This window comes from Columba livia, chromosome 9, assembly GCF_036013475.1.
Source record: "Columba livia isolate bColLiv1 breed racing homer chromosome 9, bColLiv1.pat.W.v2, whole genome shotgun sequence".
In the NCBI taxonomy this organism is placed as follows: Eukaryota; Metazoa; Chordata; class Aves; order Columbiformes; family Columbidae; genus Columba; species Columba livia.
In genome coordinates this window covers 8,732,968-8,760,700 of record NC_088610.1, presented here as the reverse complement: position 1 = coordinate 8,760,700, position 27,733 = coordinate 8,732,968, and the positions used below count along the sequence as shown (strand labels likewise).

The following is a 27,733-nucleotide window of genomic DNA, read 5'->3' as shown; positions in this document are numbered from 1 at the left end:
TATACAGCCCTTCTGGTGTTTATTTTTAAATCAGAATAGTCTTTGAACCCAAATCTCAGATCCAAGCTAGAGAAAGTGTTGATTCAAATGTTGTTTCCGAGCCTTGTCTGTGGAACAGGCTAAAAAAATATCCAAATTGAATGTTCAAACCCATGGATCCAGACTTTCAGATGTTCTTTTTAACTCCTCTGTTTATGTTCACACCAACTCAACTCCATTTATCTTCACTTGCTGCTGTTGCTGTTCAATTCACTGTTGTAAGCAGCTGTAGTCAAGAAAGAGAAGCCATTGAAATGGAGAATTCTTGGCTGTGGCTGTGGTTAATGAAGCTGATTTCTTCCCTGATACTCCTTCTGGGGAAGGATCCGGTTACATATGTTGATACATAGTGAAAATTCCCGAGGGAAAACAAGGTGCTGCAATTTGATGACTTGATAAAAAGGGAAATGCTGACAGAGCCTAGAGCTGATACTGCGATAAGAATTGAATAGGATTTTAATTTAATGATTGTTGGAGAACTATCTGATTTTGAATTGTTTTCTTCTCTGAAATGAAAGAAACCAAAATATGTTGAAATTTCTCATCATGTGGAATTGAAATGGAATTATTTTTGGCTCAGCTGGTGTGTTTCACACGCTGCTTTTTGGCTTATTTTAATCTTTGAAGCTGTTCAATCACTCCTCTCTGTAAAATTTATGTTTTTAAGAGACTTGCAAACTGAAAAAAACAAACACATTTGTTGTGAATATAACTCCATACAAGATTTCAATATTATTGAATCCACTCCAAATAAAATAATTTTATTTATATTTTAGCTATAATAATAAAATAATACTTTTAAATCAAATTGCATGATGCCAGAATACTTTAACAAAACCGTACATGTTAGTTGAGAGACTCTTTGAATGGAGAAATTTCCCAGCATCTTGAGGGATGATTCAGCAGCATAAAATCTTCAGAAAAAATATTCTATTGATTTTGTTTTGAACAAATGATTTTACAGATCTGTTGGCAACTAGAGAAAGGCTCTGTGGTCTCATACGAGTCCCATAATTTTTGTGAATATCAGGGTACTCCTGGCTACAAATGACATTTCTTCCCCGTATTCGCTCTTTTTCTTCTTCTCCTCTTCTCATGTATTTATATTTGTTATTGTCAGTACGATTGCTACTTCTGTCTTTAGTGAAATTGATTTTTCTTCGCTACAGGCTGCAGAGTGCCCCTGTGGTTTTTATTATAAGGCAGTTAATACGACCTATCTCAAGAAAGAGTTAGGCTGATTTTGTAAATCATCATTTTTCCTGCACAGCAGGGTCAGTAAAGCATAAGAATCTGAATAGCCTGGGCTTGGTTCTCCACCAGCAGGATTATGTGCAGAGGCTTCACAAATGGGCAGCCTTTTCCACGTTCTTTAAGTGAGGGTATAAAGCATTAGGGAAAAATAATCTTTCTTGAGATCGTCCATGGGAAATAAAAAAATTGGCTAAGCTCATTACATTGTAATTAGGAATTTAACCTATAAAATATTAAAACCCCTGTAGCTGTTAATGCTGAAGAGTGTTGAAGTTCTCATTCTTGTGCACCGTTACAGCGGAGGTGGCTCTGGGAGGGCCCTGTCAGTGTCCCCCCTCCCTGGGCTCAGGGCCAGCTCAGGCACTGCCCAGCTGAGACTGTCCCCTTTCCCCTGGGTGACCCTGGGGACAGGCTCCCAGGCAGTGCTGTGGGGGGGCCATGGCCAGGGCTGACCCCACTCCCCTTCCCACAGGAGCTGCTTCGGGCTCATGCTGGAGTGTTTTGGCCGCAGCCTGAGCTCCAGCTCCTCTGTGCTACAGCTGTGCTTGTGCCTGGCCATGGACACGGTGGATCCAGAGCCAGATGCTGACCTGCCGCCCGCCTTCCCAGGCAGACAGGCCATGGAGATCGCTGGGCTGTGTCTGACTCTGGGTACCGTGACCAGACCTGATCCCAACCCCGACTTGCTAATGCACATTCCTGGCTTGACCTCAGACCTACCTCATCACCCATGAACTCTCATGGTGATCTGGCCTCTTCCTCTGAGCTGACCAGCCCTGGGTCTGCCTGGCAGGTACCGTGGGACAGGCGGCTGCCCTGCCAGCCTGGCTCCCCATCCCTCAGGGTGCAGCCGTCCCACACTGTTCCCTGACAAAATTTGGCTTCTGGGGATATTTCTTCTGATGCCTTTGGGCTGTTTCAGCCCTGCGAGTTCTTTTACCCTCTGCAGGAACTTTTCTTTCATGCTCTTACTGATGGGATGAATTTGAGAATTAAAAGCCAAATTATTTTGTTGGCAAATACCTCAGTTAAATTTAGTTTTCTAATCTATTCTTGTGCTTTCTTAAAACTGAGAACTCCAAAGATGATGTAATAAGCAATTTATTTATTCAGAGATGTTACACAAATTCAAAGACTGGGTTGCCATTGTGGCTGTTATTTTGTTGCAGGTAGTTGAGGTGATTGGATGCTGGCTAGACTTTGGTATACTTTTTAGGCAGCAAAGGCTGGAGGATGGAATTTACCTCCTTTGCTTCACCTGGGCATGAGTCTGATAGAGAAAGTTCTTCAGGGAAAGGGAGAATAACTGGTCCAGTGACTGGGTTGGTCAAGTCTGATTTGTCTACTTGGGTCTTTTGTCCATCGAGAGTGGATGTAGATCTTACAGCTTCAGGTAGAACTGGCTTTCCATCTTTGCGTTTGGTTTGACTTTCTGGTAGCCTTTGGAAATACGTATCCTCAGTTGAAGCGGGTAGAATCTTAACCGAGCCCACTGTTTTTTCTAGGTATGGGGAGAAAGGATGGGTTTCTGAAGGAAAAGCTTGTTGATGACTCTGGCTGGATTTTCCAGGTGTCTGCTTAGCTTGCTGCTTCCCCTCTTCAGTGGCAGGATCCTAAATCACAGGCAATAAGCATTACCTATATTGAAGCTATTAAAAATTCTTTCAGATATGAAGAAGGTCACCCCTCGCACTGAGGATCTGCTGCAACTCCAGTCTGCCAAGACCAGCTGTGGAACAGAAGCTCAAAGAACAGACAGATGGAGCTGCTTCTAGTGCCCGTGGAGATGGGTGCCTGAAACTGGGGTAACTGCACAGTTATTGCTCTTTGTTATTTACAGTTTCCATGTAGAGCGTTCTGAACACATTCTGTATGATTGACTCTATACATTTTCTATTGATTTTTTATCCACCTAGCGATAGTCTGTTTTATCACAAGACAGATTTCTTCCTGATTTGGCCTTATCACTTTCTTGAAGCTCACATCTTTGTGAATAAGAAAACTTAAAAATGGCTGGGCTTTCAAGAGTTCAATTCTTGTTTTGTAAAGGATTATTACTCTTGCAATATTAAGATTAGATCAAGAAATACCTGCAGATTGTAGATTTCACAGGATATTGTGACAAACTGTTCATGTTGCAAGTCACTGTTTGCTACAGAACCTTTGCAGAAACCTATTTGCTGGAAGAAGAAAACACAATAATTTTTTCATGTTGTAGCACTGATACTTAGCTCCTATATTGCAGAATAAGTGATTATAAAAGGCTGAATAGTTATAACTTCTGCATGTATTTGTCGGGATAAGCAGCTTGGTCAAACTTTTCTTTTGGGATTGGCAAGCTTACAAAGGCAGGCAGCATTGTGAAACAGGCTTTGTGTTTGCAAAGGAGGATTAGGTAACATGATGGTAAAAATAAGCTGGTCACTTAGGGTCCAACTACAACTGCACCCTGAAGTTCTGCAGCAGAATATCCCCATGCAAGTAAGCTGTCTAACAGAACATAATCTCATTTCTTCAGCAAAAACAATTTCACACCATACTAATGAAAGAAACCATGAAAAAATGTTGTTTCTGATAGCTGCCTCTCAGTTAAGATGGGGCTTGAAATGTTATCTCATGGCAGTATGCCCATTTAGTCTTTTAGCTTCTCTTACAACATTTTCCTTCTTTCCTAAACGTTTTCCTTAGCTGACCTGACTGTAGTATGAATATACTATTTATGCATTGTTTGTGATTCATGGTCTGTGTCTGTTTACTTGGAAGAAATCCTTAAGAATTATTCACTTCTGTGAAGTGAATGCTACCTTGCCTTTTTCTGGATGGTGTTTTTTTTTCTGTTTTCTTTGTCCATTGACCTCTAGGTAAGAATTCAGAACTCTTACTGAAATGTTTTCTCTATTGTAAAGCACTTTGTACAGTTGCAAGACAGTATAGAGCTACAAGCCATAAAAAGGTAGCTGTGGGTTTTGATTCTTGCCTGCAAAGAACCAAAGGGGTAGGCCAAGTATTCATTGAGGAATCATAGTATCTGAAAAATAGGTGTTTATACAAGAAAAAGTACTTACAGCTAGTTCCGATGAAAGTGGCTTGCACTTGGAGATGTCAGCAATGGTGTCATTTTTGGAGCAGGATGTCTCCTGAATTAAAAACTCTACAAAATATGCAGGACCAATCACCCACTGTTAGTGAGAGACCAGTGGCAATTAGACCTTGTACATGTGTCAGGAAGAAGGAAGAATCCTACAGACCTTGAAGTAGATGTAAAACTTGTGATAAGTGTGGCAGGAGCAGGTTATACTTGGACATTAGTGTTGGTTGTATTAGAGGAGAATGAATTTTTGCCTGTGCTGTTTTTTTGCCTGGGTATTTTTTACTACTTAAATATGCACAATCCTAGTAACTTGTGGATTAGCTATAGTTGAAATGGTTTTAGTTTTCGTAATAAGTTAGCATCCACGTAGATCTATGCATCCAAAGACCCTCTTCAGTGCCTTGTTGATAATTTGTAGCTGCTTTAATGAGGAGGATCACATTTTCTATTTCTGAAACGTGAGTATCTCAGCGTTAGAAAATGGGGGTGATTAAATACTGTATTGCAGTAACATCTAACAGTTTGAGATAAAGAACTATCTATACATAATGAATTTTAGAGAGACTGGATATTACTGTGGTAAACAAACAGGATTTAGCCAGGAGATCCTTAAGTCTGGTGGTCTAAAATTAGTTTTAAATAATTTTTAAACTCATTCAGTGAGTTACAGGTATGCGCTGGAAGGGCTGACTGTGCTTTATTAAATACTTTCCATTAGGGAGTCACTAAGTCATGGTGATCGTAGAAGAAAGAGCTCACAGTGAAGCTTTCCTAAACTTTGCAGTGCAAATCTGTGTCTTCAGTTTTACATAAAGCCCTTCCTTTTGCACTAAATGGAGTCAAAGTCTTGAATCAATGCAGATCCTCATTTCCCAGGAGAATTCTGCATAGAAGTATTCTCCATACTATATATATAAATATATATGTGTGTGTGTGTGTGTGTATGTATGTATGTATATATAAAAATATATATACATATATATATATACGTGTGTATATATATGTATGTGTATATATATATATAAATTCTAAATAATCTGCAAGACACAGATCATACAAAGTGTAACAGGTGGATCCGTACTTCTTGAAGGCTAAAGCAAGTCAGATGAGCCTTGGCTTACCTGCATTGAAGCTCTTGTGACATCAAGCACGGAGAAATAATGAGCTTGTTCACTCTCTTCATTGAACTTGGCAAGGCTTTGAACAGCAGCCTCCAAATATTTGGGCTCAGTTGGATCATCATCAACTGGGCAGTCAGGACATACTGACCAAATATATCTGGGTGGAACTTTTAATTCAAACAAAGGAATGTCATTAGAGGAAACATAAGCATAAAAACATGTTAATAGTGTAAGTCACCGTAGATGTATCGGTGCCCCTCAACCCTACCCACTTGTCCACCAGTTGCCTGGACTAACAGTATGTGGCTTGATTCATTCAATGATTTTGCATCTTCATGAATTTGCAGACCCATAAAAATGTTGCAGAGACACTGCAGAAAAAAGCTCAGCCTACTGTCAGTGGGCTTGCTGGTTTTACTTGCCTTTCGCAAACTCATAAAAATGCTTTTTGGACCAGAGGGTAAAAGCTCATATAGATGCTCTGCTGGGTTTCCCAGAGATGAAAACAGTTATTACTGCACTGCAGGACCACACTGGACTTATGATCATTGAATTGAGAAAATCAGGACAGCTGAAAGCTAATGGAGACACTGTGCTGCTATAAGTACAATTAAAATTTAAAGGAACGCTATATGGCAAAGAGTGTTTTTCCAGACCTCTTTTAAAGTGTGTGTGTTAAACAAAGACATACCTGGTTGTAAAATGCACTCATAATTATTCAGATGAGCAATATTTCTTGCCTGATTAATGTAGATAATTGCTTTGCATTGACCATAAACCTAAAACAATATAAGCATTTAGAAACAATTAATATTGCACCCTTTGCACTGATCATCTAGTAACTAGACAGCAAGTGGTTCATTTTCTCCCTGCAGTCATGAAATTCTTTTCAATAAAAAAATTGTGCTAATACTCAAATGGTAATGAAGCAAATTTCTAAGTATCTCGTCTAGAAATTAAAGGCCAGATCTTCCCCTGGTGTAACTCTGAGCAATACAGGTGCAGGTCTTGGCTGCAGGATGGCCTACACAAGGCCACGCTTCTGGCAGCCAAGTAGTGACCAAGTGTCATAGAATGCTTTCCCTGGCCAGGCCCTGCACTGGGAGCTGGGTCTGGGTCTGGAACCCAGAGAGCTTAAACCTGGAGATCAGCCCAGGGTGTCTGGATCCAGTCACTGGTCTTCCAGCTTCCCATCTTTCCCTATTGTTGTGGTTTAACTCCAGCCATTAACTAGGACCATGCAGCCACTCGTTCATCCTCCCCACCGAAGTGGAATGGGTAAGAGAATTGAAAGGGGAAAAGAAGCAAAACAAAATTCATGGGCTGAGATAAGAAGAGTTTAATAGGACAGCAAAGGAAGAGATAATAATAACAATAGAATATACAAAACAAGTGATGCACAATGCTCACCACCCATGACACCAATAGCTCCTCTGTTCCTGAGGGATTTGCCCCCAGACAACTCCAGTTTATATACTGAGCATGACGTCTATGGTAAGGTATAGCCCTTTGGCCAGTTTGGGTCAAAGCTGTCCCAGCTTTACTCCCTCCCAGCTTCTTGTGCACCTGGCAGAGCATGGGAAACTGAAAAGTCCTTGACTATCCCGCAACGACCAAAACATCAGTGTATTATCAACATTCTTCTCAACGTAAATTCAAACAACAGCACAATACCAGCTACTAGAAAGAAAATTAACTCTATCCCAGCCAAACCCAGGACACCTATGCCCATGGTAAGGAAGGAGAGTGGTAGGATAAACCCTCAATCAGTTTTGTGGCACAGTAAGATCACCCTTGCACACAAAGAAACTCTGAATTTATGTCATAAATATATACTGGCCTATTAATATCCATTGTGCCTTTATGTTTAAAAGTTGAATGTATATTGTCCAAGTGCCTCTTAAATATTGCCACATGTATGATCAAGGCCTCTAGGACACACATTTCTTGACTTTCCTGCTGAAAGCATTGTAAGCAGAAGTGAGCAGAATTCTTTTTATTTTTTCCAGTTTTTCATATAAAAATGAAAACTTATTGACCTAAGAAGCAGCCCAGGCCAATTTTTTTTTTTTTTTTTAATGTGAAGCTTCTTTCTCATCATTCTTCATTTTATAAGATTTTATTTTTAACTTGACAGAATCATTTTGGTCACCTGTAGCAACAGTCTTAGGTGAGCTGAATTTTTTGCAAAGTTGTCAGGATAAAACCGGAATGAATCTAAGCCAAAAATTGCATGTTATATAAAAGTGACTTTATTTCCTTCTGGACAGGCTGTCTTTAAAATAAACTCTCACAGAGTTGCTATAAAAAGTAACCAATTTATTCTAAATAGTGTCCTAGCATAGCTATTTCGTTATGTCTGCTTATTAGCTCAGATGAAAAAAATTATTTAAATTTTCAATTTTTTTAAAACTAAATCTTACAGTCTGTAAACTGATTAGAAAGTTCAGAAGAAACCATGGGCCTTAAAAATGGGTTTTGATTTTTTCTAAACTCTGCTGCCTACTAAAAATACATGTGCAGGGATTTTGCTGTCATCAGTAGTACCTGAATAACTCATCATACCTGAGATTAAATTAAAAAATGAAATCCTTACAGTTCCATGGGCAGGTCTGGCATTACAGTTCTTCCACAACTTTTTGCTGAGTACATGGCATTCGGTATCTACTACATCCAAGACGAGATAGAAGGCAGAACTAGAGATCTCCTGAAAGCAACAAAAAAGAAAGAATCATATCCCAGTTTTGTACAGAATGAAGTAGGGACACATGAAAGAGAGAGATGGAGAAGCACAAAACACACAGGTGGAACACATAGATATCCTGAAAACTGAACATTCTGTGGGACAAATTCTCAACGGTGGCAAATCAGGTAAAATTCAGGCCCTGTTAGAACAGGCTTGGTCATGTGTCTGGCCAGATTTAATTAAAGTACAGCCTTTTAGAGTCAGTTTTATCCTTTTGATTCTGGTACCAAACAGAACCTAACTGCATTTTACGATAAGATGTGAAAGATAGGTTATTTTGCCTTCAATAAGAATGAGACGATAAATATCACAAATAATAAAAACCCGCTAATATGGAACATTCTCAGTAGGCATTAGAAACAGAAATACCTTATTTCTTAGAGTGGTGTGTTCTTAGAGCATGGATGCTTTGCACTTGCCGTAAAGAGGCAACGACTGCATTGATGCAGACAACTTAAATATTCTCTCAGATATCAGAAAGTGCTTTGAGAGACCTTGCATGTCTCTGATTCACTTTGAAGCTTCAGTCCAGTGAATGCTTGAGTTCTGACCCTGTGCTTAAGCCCAGAAACCTTTATTCAGTTCGCTGCAGCACAGCTGCACAAAGCCATTAGGAGCCAACTTTTGGGCAAACATGTTTCCATGTGAGAGGGACAGGTACAACTTCAGATATCTAGTGATTCCTTTATGTAGTACCAAAAGATGAGATCGTGCAGCTCCTGATTCTGCTTGTACTGTAGACATAGGTAAGCACCTTCCCAGGATATTTATCAAGGATACAGCTTAATAGGATCATATTTTATTTTCTGCAGTGGAAAGCTGGAAAGAGAGCAGCTGTCATTTACACATCCTAAAGAACTTAGGTGTGCTAGCTGCATGTATAGACCGAGGTTGTGTCTTTGCTTAAGAGGGAGTAAAGCCAGAACAGAACGAGAGCAGTTTTCATTCATTCCAAGTTGACTTCAAGCACATATGGAGAAAAAGCTTTATGGGCCAAGGGTCTTGTAGAAGTCTGGGGCCAGTATCTGTACGATTTTGGCTTCAGTTTTGATTTCTGTTTAAAAGCAACTAGAGACCAGTCAATAGGGCACCTAAAGGCTGGAACACTGCTGGGTTTTTGTTTTCATACTGCTTGGAAAAACACTAAGGAGTATCTGTTCTTGAGTTCTAAGGAGACTGAGTGATACAAACTATTCTGGTCACACAGTATAGAGATCTCTGAAAAGAGATGGTGGTGGTGATTTTATGTGATCTCTACCATATGTACTTGCAAATGTAATAGTAAACCCTTTAAATATAAAAGAACAACATAAATAGAAAATAAATATGAAAAATAAGTAAATTGTTTGTTAGTTTTGTCTCTAAGTTATATTCTTACATATGCAACTTCCCATGCTTTATCCCATTTCTTGTGTTTTCATACCCTCTTTTTTCCCTAAGTGTTCTGTGAAGTAACTGGGTGATGCCTTGCACTGAGCTCTCAGGATTTGCTTACACTAATCCTGAGGTTTAATTATAACTGTTATTTTGAAGGTTGTGAAAAGATCAAAAGCTATTTTGACAAAGAGTGAAGCCGAGGTGCAGCAGCACTGTGTGCGGTGCCCTGGCAGAGTCCCCACACTTGGCTGCGCAGATCCTTCTGTGCAAGGAACTCATCGTAGTTTTCTCTTTACATACAAGGTGCATAAATACCATGATGATATATCTGCTTAATATGGTAGGTGATATAAGTTAAATAAAGAATCAGAAAGTAAGACTGGTCAAAGAGCAATTGCCATTTGCTGAAATAGTGGGTTTTTTTAGCATTTGGTCCAAGCTTGTAACTTTAAATAGATCCTCTGTGAGAAAAAAAACATCGCTAAGACTTTTCTGCATGAAGAAGAATTAGCTAAGAAAAATGTCTGTCTTTAAGGAGTCCCAAAGTTGGGATTGGTAACTTGAGCTTTCAAATTGCTTGTTCAGGTATTCTGGAGGCAAAAGCACACACATATCTCATTAAAGAAATGTTCTTATAATTAAATGTGTTTGATGTTAGATGGGTTTATGCAGCTGAATCACTAAAACTGATTGTAAAGCTCAGTGATGTTGGAAATACTGAATGCAACCAGGGTAGACCAAACTATATTTCCTGTTGCCTGTAGCTCTCTTGTATAATATCAGCTCTAATGCACAAATGAGGTTATTATAAAATCTACACATCTTTTTGTCTGCCTGCTTCTGTACGTATCATCCTCCACTGGGATGAAGGTTTCATCATCCTCATTTTAATTTTCATTAGAAGACTATTATGCAAAGGCCTTTTGATATCTGCTTAGTATTGAGCAAAAACTTTTATCTTTCCTGCATGGCTGAAAAGGTTCCTCCCCCAGCGCTGCTGCCGCTGGGACTGCCCAGCGCACGGTGCAGAGCAGCCGGGGCCAGCAGAGATGCAGCACTAACCAGCATCATCTCTGTGACACGGTGACCTGGTGCAAGGGAAAGAAAGGAAATATTTTGGCATGTTGCCTGTCAATGAAGTTAATTGTGAGTATCTTGTATGAAAGAAAGACTCTGTCCTACTTACATATAAGTTAATACCAGATGGCTCATTAGTTACAATTAGAGCAAGACTGAACCATAGGTTGCTTAAGGGCAGATCTGAATTTGAAGTAACTTTGAAATTGATTTATCCTGAATTTTGGATTTAAAAAAAAAAAAGGGGAGGAAGGATCACTGACTGATTAAAAAAAGAAAAAAGAGATTTCTTTATTTTTTGGAGAGTAATAGAAAGTTGTATAAGGTTGTTTCCCTCCATGAACATCCCTGACATAGCTGACTGCTTTGTACGTACCCAGTCCCAGAAGTGGCAAAAATATGACAAAGGTTTTAGATTGTCTAATGTGTTACTGCAGTAACACATTTTCAAACACTTTATTTACAGGATAAGCATATAATATGCAAAAAAATAAGAATAAAAGTAAATTAAACCCCCCCAAAACAATGAGCAAAGTATGCCCTAAGCCTAAGTCTCTAGGGAATTAAATGACAGACCCAATCACAAAGACCAAAATTCTCCTGTGCTGAGATATACTTGGCACAGGTGAAGGGAGCAGCAGGGAGATGGATGAAATAGTTTACAGCACATCTGCACCCACCGTGCTGCACTCCAGGGGGGTCATAGCACTGTTCTAATTATTGTCAGGAGGAAACAGCCCCAGGACAAGGGGCTAAGTACCTTACCCCCTGACTGGCCATGTGGGTTCTGGGCCAGCTCAGAGACATCCCATGTGGAAAACGTTCTAAAGAGACCTGATCCAGTTGCTTAGTGGGCACATTCTGTCACTTGAGCAAAGCAAGACAGAGAACACAGTGCAAAGCACAGCAAAGGCTGCGGCTTTAGTCCTGAGATCTCAGGTTGCTGGAGGCCACAGCGTGTCTGCAGAAAAGATGTCCTTGGGACAGCAGCACAAAGTAGTGTCACATCCTTGCCAGTACAGATTTTCAAATGTCTGGCAATGAGCTTGATTTTCTTTTAGGGTTCAGAATTCAGCCTTTCAGGTGAGATTATAGGAAGTGAGCAAGCATGGCAAGGAATGTTAGGAGCGTGTTTCCATGGTGCCTTATGTGCCATGGGCCTTGTGCATTCATGTCAGGCTGTCTCTGGTTAGTGCCAGTAGATTCAGCTATGGTAACACAAAATAGTAATAAATTAAGCACACGTAGAGAAATAAGATACTTGAGGACATAAGAGTGATATTCCATAGGTATTCCAGTGTAATTTTTGCACTTGAACTGATCTCAGATTTCTTCTGGAGAATGACTCATCATTTAGAGGTCTGCGAAGGAATTCCCTGGTCCCAAGCTGGCTGTGTTTACCCTGTTAGTGCTCACATCTTTTGTGCAAAACGCACAATGACTTAATAGCCTTTGCACTCCAGCTGCTCAAGGCAATGGGAGGAAGGTGTAAAATGAAATTAAATCAGAGCACTGGTGTCTCATACCAAATATGAACTGATGCCTGGAGCTATTCCAGGGGCAGGCAGCAGAGAATCGTGACTGAGATTTGCTCTCTAATTGCCCACAGTGGTGTTGAAACTGTTTCTAGTCATCTGTGCATAAAGTTGACATGGCCTCTGGAGTCCCATGAATGTAACTTTACATTTGCCCGTTTAAATATTTCTTAGTTCAAATAGATATTGCTGGGGAATACTGAGAGTCACAGGGCTCTTCATGGGAGAAACAGATACAGAACAAGCAGGTAACTTACCTGAGGATGTTCTTGGACACTGAAAATTCGGTAGAGACGGAGTACGTAGCCCTCTCGGCGGTCAGCATTGATCTGGCGAAGAGCCAGATCTGCAGCCTCCTCTGCTGCAGTGGTGTTGCAGGGGGGGGAAAGGAAGGCAGCCCGTGCCTCGCTGGCGTGGGAGGCAGCCCAGGAGCAGAGCGCCTGCGTGCCAAAGAGCAGCAGAACAAGTGAAACCATCCTGCCGAGAAAACCAGTGCAGCAGATCAGGATGGTCAGTCAGTATGGAGAGGCTGACCTGCACAAAATAGCAGATTTTTGTGATGGTGCCGTGTTGCTTTATAAACTTGTGTCCTCTTTTTATTACATACTGACCATGACCTTTAAACCTACAGCTGCAACAGCAAACATTAAGTCAATGATTATAAGTTTTTATGTTAGTCTTGTTGCTTCCTCTGAGGCCAAAGGGCACTTTCTCCTTCTGGCTCTGCATCTTCAATTCACACTTCACTGGGCAGATCGTGTAGCTTTGACCTCATTGCAAGGGACAAGAATATACACACAAAGCTGCTTTCTTTAGAAACCAGAATTGCTTAAATAAACCTACATGCAGGACAGGTCTGGCTCCACCTCTCTTCTGTCAGTCATCCAGTTCTTCTCCAAATAAGACAATGACAAAGGTCTCAGTAATTTGATCAGGGAACTGGATAAGGACCACTTTGTTAAATGCTAATTGTAAAGAAATACGCTGACTCACCGTTATATGCAGGCTGGATGGCTGGGATAGAAAGCTTGGTTTGGGTTTATTCTTTGAGCATTTCTACTCAGCTGGATGCCTACAGATGAATGTGAGCCCTTTGCCCAAGCCAAGCTGCCAAAACGTGGTTCATGTCCAGACAAGAAGCCTGTGGACGAATGGCATGCTCGAGCCCTTAGATACTCTTAGATAACCTGATACTAAGTCAGTGCAAAGAATTAATGTTTTCATCATGGTGTCTGCTTTTAGGCAGAAATTTCCATTGTGTTAACTTGGGACTTGATATTAACTGTAATTGAACATAGTAGCATAGCTGTGATACGTTTTGTTTGCACCCCAAAGATTTCACTTCTGTTAGTGGGATGGTGCAAAATGAGCTGCAGTAAGAGGCTGGTGGAAACAGACAGTAAGTGAACCAGGGCTATCAAAATGGTCTTAGACTAGTGAAGGCTCCATTTCAGGATCTGATCCCTCTCAATGCTTTGACTCTGGTCCACTTATCCTTTGTTGCCTAAAACTCTCAATTTATTAACATCTACCCGCTATTTGACCCGCACTCTGATTTCCCCCAGCCCTGAACACTTCCTATTTCACCCCATCTCTCCCCAACTTCTGATTTCCTTCTCACTGCTACATTGTGCAAAGTCTGCTGTGAACTTGCCCTTGTTACATGTTGCTTCTGATGCCAAAGAGCAAGTCTTATTTCCTTTTATCTCCTCCCATCTTAACCTTTTGACTACACCTGGTTTCAGCCCCTGCCTGGCAACACCTGGCTTTATGTTCCTGGGGGTTTAGAGGCAGGTACACTTGCATATGAACTTTGCCGCTAATTGTAACATGCTGTTGCATTTTTATTGCCTGAGAACCAAACTTAGTGAAGAAATAAGAACCATCTGAAATTATATGCTGAGAGGGGAGGGGAGAGGAAGGTGGTCTGTAAGAAAGTTATGGACCTGGAACTGATTATGGTCGTCTCAGTGCCAAAGGTCTGAAAGGCAGAATCTAAGAGAAAGAACTTTTCAAAGAAGAGAGAGCATGTTACATAAAATGGAGGGCGAACAGCCTCCATTTGACTTCCTGTAGCTGGTGCCTTCCTTCTTATGCCACCTCTTGATCTCTTTTTGCCTGTAAATTATTCCTTTTTCCTTTGGATCAATGCATATGTACATCCAGTTGTTTCTTTGCCAGTACACATCACCTTGCATAGCTCTCCTGGATTTAGTCCAGACTCCTCTCTGAACTGCAGCTATTTATCCCATAACTGTCTCTTGGCCAGATGATTTAGGAGCTTTGTTTTCTATCTTCTTCAGTGTTATTGTCTTCCTTATATTGTATGGTCAGAATTGGCTCAAGGAAGAGTCCCACCTGCTTAATCTTTGACTCCTTGGCTTCTCTGAGCACTGCCACAGCCTACCAGTTTAAATTCTAGGAAGCCGTGGGAGAATCATATGGAAATCTGTCCAGCAATGTCACTATTTTAATTATTTTAGCGTTATTCAGTGCTTTGCTTTCGTTCGTTTTCAGCAACAATAAATAATACAATCCTGATGTGACTGGAGAGTGTGACTCTGGGGGAGCATTCACGGACTCAGCTGCTCCCCCATAGTATCACAGAGCACACGCTGAGCTGTGCAGCTTTATTCCTACCTTTGGCTTATCCCCTCGCTGCTGAATTTGGAGGTTGATTTGCCAGCTAAGAGACTGCACTGTGACCACTATTGATTCTAAAGTGATTTGCTGAGTACAGATGAAAAAGGGTCACGGAAAATAATTCTGCCTGGAGAAGCTTTAGTTTGAAATGACAGTGGTGTGCCTCGTGGCTAACCTGTCAGGAACTCCATGCTGGAGATGGGGCAATAGCTGTACAAATAGCTGTTATCCTGAAGATCTGGAGAAGTGACAACAACCATTACCTGGGGGGGATCCCGGTAAAAGTCATTGGTTATCTACTGTGGGGCAGTTCTGCAATATTTCACCTTGAAGGATATCAGAAGCTGGATAACTGCTTTCCTGGCCCTCATTTTCTGTCCTGGGAGTGTCTGTAATCACAGCTCCCTGCTGGATGACACTGAGTCCCTTTAGCTCTGAGGGTTGTGGCAGAGGTGGAAAACTCAGATAGCAGGACAGGAGGGACACAAAGCTGCTGGACCAGACCATCTCGCGTGTTGCCAGTTGCTTTGCAAACTCAGAGAGAGGGATAATGTGCGGCCTGTGTCCTGGAGGGAAGGGCTACAAGGGCTGAATGTTGAGAAATGCTGCTGTAGCCATAGTACAGGCACAGCAGAAGCAGCAATGCAGACTCACTCACATTGTTCCTTGTGCCTGGGAATGCTTCCCCTGTGGCTAAAGGATAATAACTCATTTTCTTTATCCTTACGGTACATGGCATTTCTATGGAGATGGGTGCCAGTTAGTACTGGCTGTGTCGGTGCCTCTTATAATGGGGAATTGTTATATCCCCGACTCTGTTCTTTGTACTCTTCCTCCCACTGGAAAGGAAAAAATTTCTCTGTTGAAGTAGCTGACCTCAAAACATGGACACAGCTGGGAAATCTGAGCATGTCCAACCAAAGCAGCACACGAAGTACATATGCCTCAGCAAAGCAGGGTTTGAAAAAGCTGAAAAACATTGTCAGGCAGTGATACAGACCTGACAAAACTATTCACACTGCATTTCAGGGAAGAAGGCATTTGTGTTTCATGTATTGCCATTTCATACCACTCATTGCCCAAAGAAACTATTACTAAATACTGAATCTGTTACTAAGATCCAGGTGCCTGAATATGGGGCCATACTAGGGAGAGACAAAGTGACTGCTTCAAAACTGCCGTGAAAAATGTATCTTTAAGAGGGTGAAATGCATCCTTAAGGAGACAAGTGTTAAGGAGAAAGAAGATGAGGTGCAGCTACTTTACTGGAATGCACAGAGCAATTCTGCCTTTCTTTTATTTTTTAACCTTTTTTTTTTTCCTGCCTGTTTTATGAAACGATGGAGTAGTTACAGCAGGTGTAGGAGAACATCTGTGAAGCATGGAGGCTGCAGATGTTCTGATACATATCTTTGCTTTGTGTGGCTGGAAAAGGCAACAAGAAAACGCAGCATTTCAGGAGTTCAGAGATGTCCATGGCCAGGAATCTGTTTTATAAACATACTGTCTCTGCCATCAGATAGGGAATTTTCTAAGCCTAGAAAACACCATCTCTTCTGTAACTTAGTGCCCACTTCACTATATAGAAGACTATTTGTGTGGTTTAGTTAAGGCAATTCCTAGTTTTAAAAGCACAAAAGCTAGGAAAACTAATTTATCCGGGTGAGTTAAAAACTCAGTCTTATGTATCTGATGTTATAGTAATACAGAGCACCGTAGTAGCCATTTCATTAAAGCCTGTACTGTGTCTCGTGCGGTGGGATGGGATGAACATCTACCTTACCACTTCAACAAATTTTTACAGCTCAGTACTAGCACTTTTAAAATGAATGGCTGCACGCAGAACATTCTGGAGTCACTGCTTTACAGACAGTCAAAAAATCACTGAGCAGCTGACGGGCAGCAGCTTGTGCCGCTGCCCGCAACACACTTTGTGCAGGAGCTCAGCGTGTTCTTGAAATGTGAGAGCTGCTGCCTTCATGGGGAGAGCTTGTTGGGGGTATGTTGCCCAGCATTTTAGACTATGGCTTGTAGAGTCTGAGCTGATTTCCTTTTTTCTCTCCCCTCCACACAGCCAGCTGAAGCACTGGTGCAAGTGCCTATGGCTTTTCCTTTCCCCATTGACACAGCAGAGCAGAACCCTTCTGTATAGCAACCTGTCACACTGACACCAAGAACAAGTGTTGTGTTGCTTACTGAATACTGGAAGGTTGTAACTAAGAGAACAGGATAGGTTATTTGAAACAGTGCAGAAATGACATGTGTTCTGCAGCTTTTGCTGCCTGCATGATAATTATCTTGTAGCAAGTGCTGTTCCTGGTTAAAGATTCATGACTGTCTCTGAGACTGCTCCCGCGGGCCTGCAGAATTCCAGCCTGCCTGGCAGTAAAGATCCTTCCGGCCCCTGTCCCTTATTATATCTCTACCTAGAACAGATTTTGCCTCTAACGTGTCAGAATTTGGGGAAGATTTGACTGCTAGGACGATGGTAAATTGGCATCACTATCTGGGTCCTATTATATGAGATACATGGCTGTAGTATATTTATATTCTCTTGAATTGGTATTCCTTCATATGCACACAGGCCCTACAGTACTCCGGGATCATATCACACCTGCGTATCTGCTGGAAAACAGAGCGTGCCCATGTGCGTGGCTGGCAGGATTGATGCTTCCAGCCCGCGCAGCAACGAATGTGTCCTGATTCTTTGTTCTTTTCATAGGCATGGATGCTCTTACACCATGTCCGGAAGTATTGAGGTACTTCTGATGAATATTAAAAGTAGATAAATGGCAGGAAACAGTACAGTGGAAAGGGAAAGTACATTTTTTCCCCACCACTTCTTTAGTGTTATTGGCGTGCGATCAAAAGAAAGGACTGACCTGATTTTCCACAGTGCTCAGCACCCACACATCCCAGTGAAGCTGATGAGAAGTGCAGGAGATTACTGTTTTTGAAATCAAGCCCAGAATATGACTCATAATGCTGTGAAGAAGATACTTGACAACTAAATGAAAATATATACAGATAGAAGGTACCAAAGCTTTCCTATTGAACACTTTATTGTGAAGTAACCTTTTGAGTGGTGTTGCTATCACAAAGCTACAACTGTTGTACAGCTCTTACAACAGTTTCATTGAAACAATATCTTCTGTATTTTAACTAAAGCATCCCTATACGTAGAGAAAACAACTGCTCTATGTTCTAATCACCTATATTTTGAAGCAGGCCTTTGCGAGATCCCAGCCTCAGCTCTGGCCTCTGGAGAGCAGAACTCATTTGGGCTCAGAGTCAAGCGTGCACTTGATGTTGTGGTCTGTGTGCTGCTGCACACTGCTCCTTCAGTTAGCTGTATTGCTGTGTCTGTAACACAGCCTAGATGTCGAAATAGCGAATCTTTCCAGGGCATGGAGGAGGAGGAGGCACAAAGCCAACTGGGCGAGGTACCTTGTCATGCTGAGCAACCTCGGCAACTGCTCTCTTTGCTACAGATTTTGCTGAGAGCGCGGAAGAAGGAAATTCTGAAGAGCTGGATTCAGATGCAACAGGGTTATTGTGGGAAAGCCTGAGGTTATGGTTTGTGAAGCCTTGTACAACACTGGGCACCAGTCCTGCTGATGTACCTTGACCTGGTTGAAAGTAGGTAACTCCAGGCTGGAAAAGAAAAACAGTTTGTGTTTGTGTTCAGTGACTTGGGGCTTATAATATACAGGTCATTGCTATGTTACTGGGTACCCTGTTTCTAACTACAGGCCTCCAACCCAGGTACAAAATGTTTCTGACCATCACAGAAGTTTGATTGTCATTTGAACACAGAACCCAGGATCTCCTTTTAAATATCTGGTGGATCGTAAGCACCAAATTCTGTGCTAGGTGAACTTTCAGGGCCACCCGTGCAGCTGGCAAAACATTCAAACTGTCATATTCTTTCTTTTGTAGACCTCCTAGTCCGCTAATTACTGTTGCATTACCAAGAGTGCTGGTCTGTAAGAACTCCACTGCCAGCCACCCCTTCTCAGACCAAACGGGAGTTGAAATACCTGGAGAGCCCTCCAGTCCAGTGCATGTAGGTTTCCCTTCTCTTGCTATAGTAGGGCAGCTCAGGGTCCCTAAATTCAGTCATGTCTAAGGACTACTAGCAAAAACCCCAGCTGATTACATCTACTATGGTGGGTCATTTATATTTCACATCTCTCATCCCCCTGGATGAGCAGAGTTTGGTTCCCTTTGCCCTACCCGATGTGGGAAGGTCCCAGATGTTTAGGATGACAAACCGTGTCAAACATGGATGGCAGAGGTGGCAATTCCTGACACAGAAATCCAAAGGATAATCAGGAGCTATCTTACCTTGTTTTTAGGATACAAAGTTAAACTCAAGTAATCACAGAGAGCTAACGTAGTCTACAGTAAAAGGGGTAAACTCAGGGCATTTGCTTCTAACAGCACTGGTTGGCCAGAATACTCTGGAAAGGAAGGGAACATCTGGAGTTGGTACCTGATGTCCGTAGAGCTGGCAATCCACACTGGGGTCCTGTGAGGGTTGTATTACCCTTGTTGCTTTGCAAAAACCATAATCCTGGCAAAGCAGAACATAGTGAAGAGAAAATAGTTATAAAATAGAGGAGATTTGCATTACAATTTTTAGTTTCAGTATCCTTAGAAGTAGCCACATGTTCTCATGTTTTATCTGAATTGTAAAGTGTTTGCTTTTTTAGTCAGTTGGACTCAAAAGCCAAGCTGATTAAATGCATAACCAGCAAATAAGTGAAACTCCTGTATTCTTCTAGAGTAAGATCCTTTGTATGTCTGGATATGAGGAAGGGAAAGGGAATGTAGGTAAAGGATTCCCACCCATTAAAACTGCCTAGGACTCCATTCCATCAGAAACAAAAGAATTTTAGCCTGATGAAGTATACGGTATAGTTCTCAAGAGCCTACATATCAAAACAAAGCACGCTGACATCACTTGAACTGTTGGAAGGTGAAACAGTTTGCCATTTTGTTACGTGTTTATGTACTGTCCGGTACAAATGAGCCTGTTTTTCTCAGGTGCTCATGTAAAGAAGAGTAAACTATAACCTATATGCTGTTGATTAAAAATATTTTGTGTTAAGGACACTTTTGTCCTCCAGCCTTTTTGAAGTATATTCAAATACATCGGGATTCAATCCAGATACCTTAGAGAGAAAGGCGTGATGTAGCTTTAGGAATTATGTATTGAAAAGTGTATCATGACGGTGCACAACTTTGGCACTTTCATCCTCACAACGGTCTATTCCTGCCCAAGCACAAGCACATCACAGCGTGTGGCTTTTCTGCCTTGGAGCTGGCGAGATCAGGACCGATACGCTGGCGTACTCACAGACTGATCGTCGGGCAGCAGTTGACAAGCCGCCACATTATCCTGAGCTGCTGCTGCTGAGCAGTTCGTGGCACCCACAGCAAACTCAACGGAGACGATATGCGCCGGTGCATGCTGATAAAAACAGGAGAATTGTTTAAGTGACTGTGCACTGTGAAACTGCAGAGCTGCTGAGAAAAGATAAAAGGCAAATGTTGTGGCTTCTAGCACGGCATCTCCCACTCAAGTCAAAGGGAATCCTGTGGCTAAAATAACACAAAATGCTTGGGAAGTCAAGAGGAATTCAGCAGAACAAATTAGAGCAAGCTAAATCTGTTTGCAGACATAATAGTTGGCACCGCACAATCACCACAGAAGAATTAGCCTGTTTACATGGAAGGCTAGACATAGTTCTAGCAATTACCTGGATTGTGGCTCTTCCGATCTCCAGGAGTCTGAGGTGAGCCCCTGTGGTTCTGCTGTTGTGGCTGCTGAGTGCAGCTGTCACTGTTGCCAATACCTCAGTGTTATTCAAACTCTCCAGCAGTGGACAGTCCGGGCACAGCTGCTGAACATCTTCGCTGGAGTCTGCAGGAGGAACCAAACAGATTAAGTCTTGATCAGCCTGTAGGTTGTTTTGAAAGGCAACTATTCAGTGACCCATTCAATCACACAAAAGCCTGTTTCATGGTTTGTCCCAAATTATAGCGCGGGGATTTTTTGCAGTGCAGACTACAGATGGCACTATTTCACACGACTTTTGCCATTCAAGACTTTCCGCAAAGCAAAAGTGCAGTGGACTTCAATAGCACATTATTATGTTCCTACTCAGGTTTTAATCAATTCTCCTCCTGGAAAACTATCCATGACATGAGTGAAAAGATGTCTCAGTTCACACAAGTAATGGTGGAAAAATGAAGATATTTTAATTTATTGGAATTGTGTTTTGAATGTGTGTTTTTTTCCTCCACTCCCCAGTTTTGTAAATAGTACTGATGACATGTTGTACAGAGCAGAGAGATCTCAGACAGAGCATGCAGAAGAGAAATTCTGCTCTCCCGTGGCAATATTGAAAATGCTGGGTTTAGTAAATAAGCGAAGGGGCTCTGAAAATCAACAAGAAATCAAATTGTTGAGGTTAAACTCCTGAGTGAAAAGCCCCAATACCAGCAATGTGTAGGTTAAATCTGGGACTTGCTCCCCAGGTACACTTATAGTATCTTAATTGGCATAGTAAAGAGGAGGAAAGGGAGAGGGCTGTGTTTGTAGGTGAATGAAATCAGAAAAGGGGAAAAAGTACTTCCAAAATGGCTGGGTGTATAAAACTCATTAACTGTCATTCTTTATACAATATTTATACACGGCACTTGCCACCATTTTAGAATCAGGATAGCTAGTGAAGTGTAACAAGTGTTATGATAATACTGCAGCCTCTAGATTCAAACCTGAAGGAAAAAAAGTCTTTACCTGCATGTGAGTGGCATTTACTAGCAAGTACAGAAAACTTTCCAGCCAGCTTCTGCAGTTTGACATCACAGTCCCCCTCAACTGCCTAGAGAGACACAAAAATCAAAGAGTTATATCATTTGGATAAATAGGAATTTCTGGAAAGGGCAACTATTACTAAATTCAAAAGAGCAGATCCTGGCTGAGTGTTCCTGGCAAAATCAGTGTGATTGCAAAGGCACCGCGAGGCGTGTCCTGGTGCCTGTGATTTTGTAAAGGGCAGAGCAGAGCTGCAGAATTTGGATCCAAATCTGCATCTCAAAAGTAGCAGAAGTGCCAAGGTAGCCAGATGATGGGCATTTGCTTCAGGTTCCTCTCTCGTAAAGAGCAAAGAGTATGCATAGTTGAGAATTAAGACCTTCTGCGGGGCTGTTTGATACCATTCTCCCGGGTCTCGGCCGGACAGTGGCCATGGCAACAGCAGAGCGTGCGGCCTTGTGCGGGCTGGCTCACACACACCTCCGAGCAGGGAGGAGACGTCAGAGGCAAAGCTGGAGTCACTGGGAAGAGGGAACAGTGACAGTCACCTCCCCCGCGATGGAAAATGGGATCTGAGCCCTGGTGAATACAGGGGTGGACCATGACTCAAATTTAGTCACAGGCTCTGTGAATTGGCCCTATTCTAGAAACAGCAGGTTGAAATTGGCAATTGCTCACCCTGCTTTCTGCTTAGAAACCGGAGCTGCCTGTACTCGGACAACACTTCCACTGCTTTTGTTAGGGAAAGCTTTTCACAGTTGGATCATGCTTCCATAAGAACAAAATATTTGAGGCCAGTAAATTCCAGCTGAGCATTACTTTGAAGGTAGAGCCCAGTCTGAAGGGAACAGCTCTTCTACAGCCTTGACTAGGACTAGCTGGCTGGACTTGATGGAATTTCACCACCTAACACCCCACGTGTAGCCAAGGGAAGGCTGAGTTTGCATAGATTCACAACCTGTCCTCTCTAGAGTTTGCAACAAGGCAGTGACACCTGGGCTGACCACGAAGGTCTGAGTCTGGAGCCCCTAAGCAAGGCCCCATGAACTGCTGACAGCGATCTGTCCTCTTCAGGACAGACGTGAAAGAAATCCAGGAGTGAAATTCTTCATGACATGAAGGCAACTGAATCAACAAGGCAGTTACAAGTGATTGGGTGGTTATAGGCTGCTACAGTGATACAACATTTGCTTGGACATCTCACTGATGACAGCCTGGCCTCTAACATCAATGTACTGAACATGCACCTTCAGGCCAAGCTAGTGTTTTAGATACTTACATGTTCTGCTAAGCTCCTTATTGTGCAATTTGCAAGAGGTGTGGGGTCGAGAATGTGGCACTTGGTCTCTAATAAGTCAAGTTCAAGAAATATTATGTCATTATTCGGTCCCTGGAGGAAAACAAACCAAAAAACAACAGGAATTGTAGTAACTACTTTGTAAAACATCACCAGATTTCTTCTCTGGTGCTGCATTGTGGTCTCTATTGCTGACTGTCATTGGGTAGCTCCACATATGCACAAGAGTAACTGAAAAGGACCTTACTGTTTAACTTCATGAAAACAAAACCCATTATTTTTAACCGGAGTAAGTCAAGATAGTCACATTGATTTTTTCCAGCTAAGGAACTGGCCGGTAAATTTTGGAAAGCCCAGCCTGTCTGTAGTGTATCAGTTCTCTTACGTTAACTTGATTGTATTTTGTCAGGTAGTTTTAAAAACAGCTGGCTTTGTGGATGAAAAGCTTTCTGTTTCTATAACCAGATACCAAATAAACACTGGTGCACCTTGGCCTGTCCCATTTAGTCCCTTGGGATTACAGTGAATTGCACCAGCTAAATTCCAGCCCCACTACTCATGTTCATGAACTGCAGGATCTTTTATGGTCGTTCCTGAACCTTTTCAACTGTAACATAAAGGTGTGAGTGGAAGGGCAGAAGTGAGGCTCCCGAGCTCCAAGATTGACTCTGAGGTTTGAGTCATGAGTGATTCTTTTTAAACCAATGAAGTTATTTTAGTGTAAAAGTATCAGATATGAGCAAAGCAATGTCACCGGTGTTTTTGTGGGGGTAACTGTGGGCACACTTCTGATCTTATTAATGTCTGGTTTAGTCTCTTGTAAAAGACTTTGGTATCCTCTCGTAACAGGTAGAAAACACCCATGGAGTTTCATTCTTGTTAATATTTGAGACCGTTTTCAATGTTTTGAGAAAATCAAAGGTTTTGAATGGGGGCATACATTGTGTTCATGACCATTTCTACAGCCTTTCTAGATGACTACAATGATGGCAATTGATCTTAGTGAAAACGAGACTACAAGCCACAGTTACTTCCATTCAGCTTCCTTGTCAGCTCAATGGGATATTAGGTAAAATTAATGCCTAGCACAAAATCACTAATAGCATGGAATTATGATAGGTATGCATTTAGCAAATAAATAATTACCTGCATCCTGAAGATTATCCTCACAGTTTTTCTCCAGATTAGCTATTGAGCTCATGAATCAGCACTTTGAAAGCTCTGCCCTAGCAAGCATATCTGCAAACTGAGCCCTTTCTAGCATTGTAAAAAAATATCTGAACATTCCTCTCTCCCCTCTCGATTCTGCTATTTGAGAGACCAATTCCAGTGACCTGGATTCTCAACTACTACCAGGTGGCGTTGCCCCATTTAAATCAACAGAACCACGTCGATTTACCCTGCGTGAGGATACAGCCCTTGGCAGGGCTTGTTGGTCATTTCCAAGCATCTCTTCTGCCTACAAGCTCCTCACTTACCTGGGGCACCGTGCGGATATTCTCGATTCTGTTTAAGGCAAACTTGTATCCGTGATGACTGTGGCCATTAATATAACTCACAGCTACTTCAGCTGCTGCTTCAGATTCTGGGTCATCGCAGCCCAAGGGAGCAGGGGGAGCTGCTGGTGCAGCTTTGTGAATTGGAAGCTGAACAAGCAGTATTAAAGCTACTAGTGCCTTCATGGCACCTGAGAAAAAACCAATCCCTTTCAGAAATGAAGATCTAAGGATACTGTTCAGATGGTAGCTAGGCAGCTAGAACTGGGGTCCCATTTATATAGTACATACCGCAGACTTTGCATGAGCGCATGTCTGATATTTGTCCCAGTTCCAAGAGGCATTGCAAACAACAAAAGAGAAAAGTAAATGTTAGGACATCAAGCTGACCGATTAATATTGGCCAAAGTAAATTTTATCAGGTAGGATATTGCAAAGTCTGCTAAAGAAGCTAAAGAAGAAAGCGTCAGCAAAAAGGTAACATAATTTTTAGACACTTTTCTGCCAACAAAATACAGCACATGCAAGAGGAGTATGATTTCTCCTGTTAAATGTATAGAGATGCTAGTGCTAATTAAGCTTTCCTGTAAACAGGACGCATTCTGTTAGGGTCCAAATCTCACCAGACACCAGTCTAAATTGTGAGATCAGTAACATGATAAATTAGCAAATGGAATTTGAATCAGTTCTAGGGATCACACTGAACAGTAAATGTAATTATATAGCAACTTTTGCTACTGAATTCATTTGAAATAGAAAATGAGACATAGTTTCTAAATCTTTTGCATCAGGTCTTTGTTTGTCTGAACAATCTGAATACTTCCACTAATTCCAGGAATTTTGTTTTGCAAAAAAAGGCATCTTGTAGAATTTTTTCTGGAATATGCTGTACAGATTTGAGAATTTGGCACAAGATCCTACAGGGCACAATAGAGTTTTAAGGAGAGTGTTGCTTCTGAAATGCTCAGGAGTGCTGGATCCCAGCTCATATTTACATTCACGGTGTACATGTTTGCAAAACAGTAACTGGATAACAAAAGTATTCTGTGGAGTAGAATATAGCTTCTATGATGTTCCAGCATTTAATGTCTCTTAAATTAAACCGTAATAACTCTAGATCAACTAATAGAAAAGTTTTTTCCTGTGAGGATTTCAGAGTAGGTTTCTGTGATCCTTTTTATGATGGTGATCAGGCTTCAGACTAGTAAAAATCCCTTTTGGGTTTAAAATATCTGAATCTCTGTTGTAATTTTCAAGGAGTTCAGGAATTAGCTGTAGATTTGAGAAGAAAAGGAGGACTTCAGCATGTTTAGAAGTTCTCACTTTATATAAGTATTTCTCAGCTTGCAAGATAGGACGAGCGGGGCTAAAAGATTTGTTGAAAAAAGCAGTCTTGAGTCATGCCTCTCTCTTCTAGAATCTGAAAATATGGAAAACAGCATAAATAAAATGGTTCTGTTGGACAGATTAAGTGATGAAGACAGAGAATGTGGAGAGACTAAGATGATGGAATGATTTCCTTCAGTTACGTGGGATGAGGTGAGTTTTGGACAGTAGGATTTGCATATTGAAGACATTCCTGGGGAAAAGAAAGGCTCTTTCCCTGTCTCTTGCAGTGAAAAATTGCTTTGAGCATGATTCATTTTTTCCCCTCACTGAAAGCAGGTATTTAGCATTTGTTCTGTTGTGCAGATGATCATTTGTCATCTCGACTTTGGCCTGGAACACTTAAAGGATGATTGTTTGGTGTCCCAAAAACACACTCTGAATGTTCCTTGTGGGTATCTTTTGAATTGTGGCAAATTTCTTTAGAAAGATAGTGGTTTGCTCTCTACTTTTAACCCACAGTTCAGTTTCTAATCCTTGAATCTTTTAATTCCTTTTTTCCTTTTCTGGTATGAAACATTGGGGTAAACTTGCAACAGGTGCAGACTGAAGTTGGTTTTCAGGCCCCTAAAACTGCTGGTAATGCTTCGCCTAGTGCAGCCCAGGACAGTGTTTGCCCTCTTTGTGGCAAGGGCACTTTGTTGGCACACGATCAACTTGATGCCCACCAGAACTCCCAAGTCCTTTTCTGCCAAGCTGCTTTCCAGCCAGGTGGGCCCCAGCATATATATTCATGCTCTGCAGATGCAGGATTTCAGACTTCTTGTTGAACTTCATGAGGTTCCTGTCAGCACATTTCTCCGGCCTGTTGTGGTTCCTCTGGATGGCAGCACGACCCTCTGGTGGATCAACCACTCCTCCCAGTTTTGTGTCATCTACAAACTCTGCCTCATCATCCAGTAAGGATGGATCCAGTAAGATTGGACGCCACTATTGACCCCTGGGATGCACCGCTAGTTACTGGCCTCCAACTAGACTTAGTGCCACCGATCGCCACCCTCTGGGCCCAGCTATACCGCCAGTTTTCAACCCACCTCAACCCACCTCAATCCATCTCACGTCAGTAGTGTTACACTTTGGCCCCAGTGAGTTAGGTTGCCTGAGACACTTGACAAGGTTTCACTGTGATGGAAGTAGAACAAGCTGGGTTTACTGCCCCTGTTATATAAAATACAGTATTGATTCTATGCTCAAGAATTGAGGCTCCACTGAATCTCAGTTGTTAATAATTCATATAAACCACAATGGAAAGGTGAGTTGATGGTTTTCTTTTTTGCTTTCTTTGCTTTCTCTCTTTTTTTATTTTCTTTTTGGTTGGATGCTTAGAACAACTGGTGATGACTAGAAACTTGCTGCCCCTGCTCAACCTCATCTGGAAAAATAGCAAAGAATTGCTTCCACAAGATGTCAAGTTGACACCTTCCTGAGCTTAAAATTTGAACAAATTAGACAAGCAAACAAATAAATATCATCTTTTTAAAGCTTCAGATCAAAGTTAAACACTTGTGGGGATTTCTGAGGCTCTCTTTTCAGATTACTAAAACGTCATTTTTTTGGTAAAGCAGACAGAACTGGTCCAATTCTCTGCACCACATCAAAAGATGCATTTCTGAGCAGTCAGGCATTGTACAGTACTGCAAAACTTAATCACCTCTTGCTTTACACTTGATTAAGTGCATTACTTTTGGATCATAGAGTTCACAAGATATTGGAACGTCAGGGCTGTCTCCCATGTAGACATCACCTACACAGAAACCTGCACACTAAGGCAAGGAAATGTCTGCAGGGAAAATGTCAGATAGTTAAAGTGACCAGTCTTGCCAAGGCAGCATATTACTTTCTTAA

At 41.7% G+C, this 27,733-nt stretch overlaps 2 protein-coding genes and 1 long non-coding RNA gene across 4 annotated transcripts in view; 1 reads left to right on the top strand and 2 right to left on the bottom strand.

The window, feature by feature from the left end:
- The window catches only part of LOC135580238 (uncharacterized), a 124,216-nt gene that overhangs the window by 52,594 nt on the left and 43,889 nt on the right, over positions 1-27,733 (top strand). For both annotated transcript variants that reach the window (XR_010474640.1, XR_010474639.1), the window contains exon 6: positions 2,962-3,098. This is a non-coding gene — a long non-coding RNA (uncharacterized LOC135580238). The remainder of the gene's footprint in view (positions 1-2,961; positions 3,099-27,733) is intronic.
- Positions 2,379-12,841, bottom strand: FETUB (fetuin B). The gene is made up of 7 exons (XM_005506597.4): positions 12,498-12,841; positions 8,102-8,212; positions 6,197-6,284; positions 5,506-5,672; positions 4,359-4,472; positions 3,384-3,473; positions 2,379-2,906 (listed from the first exon to the last, which is right to left on the bottom strand). Exons 1-7 carry the CDS (start codon positions 12,714-12,716, stop codon positions 2,487-2,489), a joined length of 1,209 nt encoding a protein of 402 aa, XP_005506654.2. The 5' UTR covers positions 12,717-12,841; the 3' UTR covers positions 2,379-2,486.
- Positions 17,928-24,760, bottom strand: AHSG (alpha 2-HS glycoprotein). The gene is made up of 7 exons (XM_065073790.1): positions 24,485-24,760; positions 22,989-23,099; positions 21,692-21,776; positions 20,649-20,812; positions 20,246-20,359; positions 19,379-19,459; positions 17,928-18,537 (listed from the first exon to the last, which is right to left on the bottom strand). Exons 1-7 carry the CDS (start codon positions 24,686-24,688, stop codon positions 18,259-18,261), a joined length of 1,038 nt encoding a protein of 345 aa, XP_064929862.1. The 5' UTR covers positions 24,689-24,760; the 3' UTR covers positions 17,928-18,258.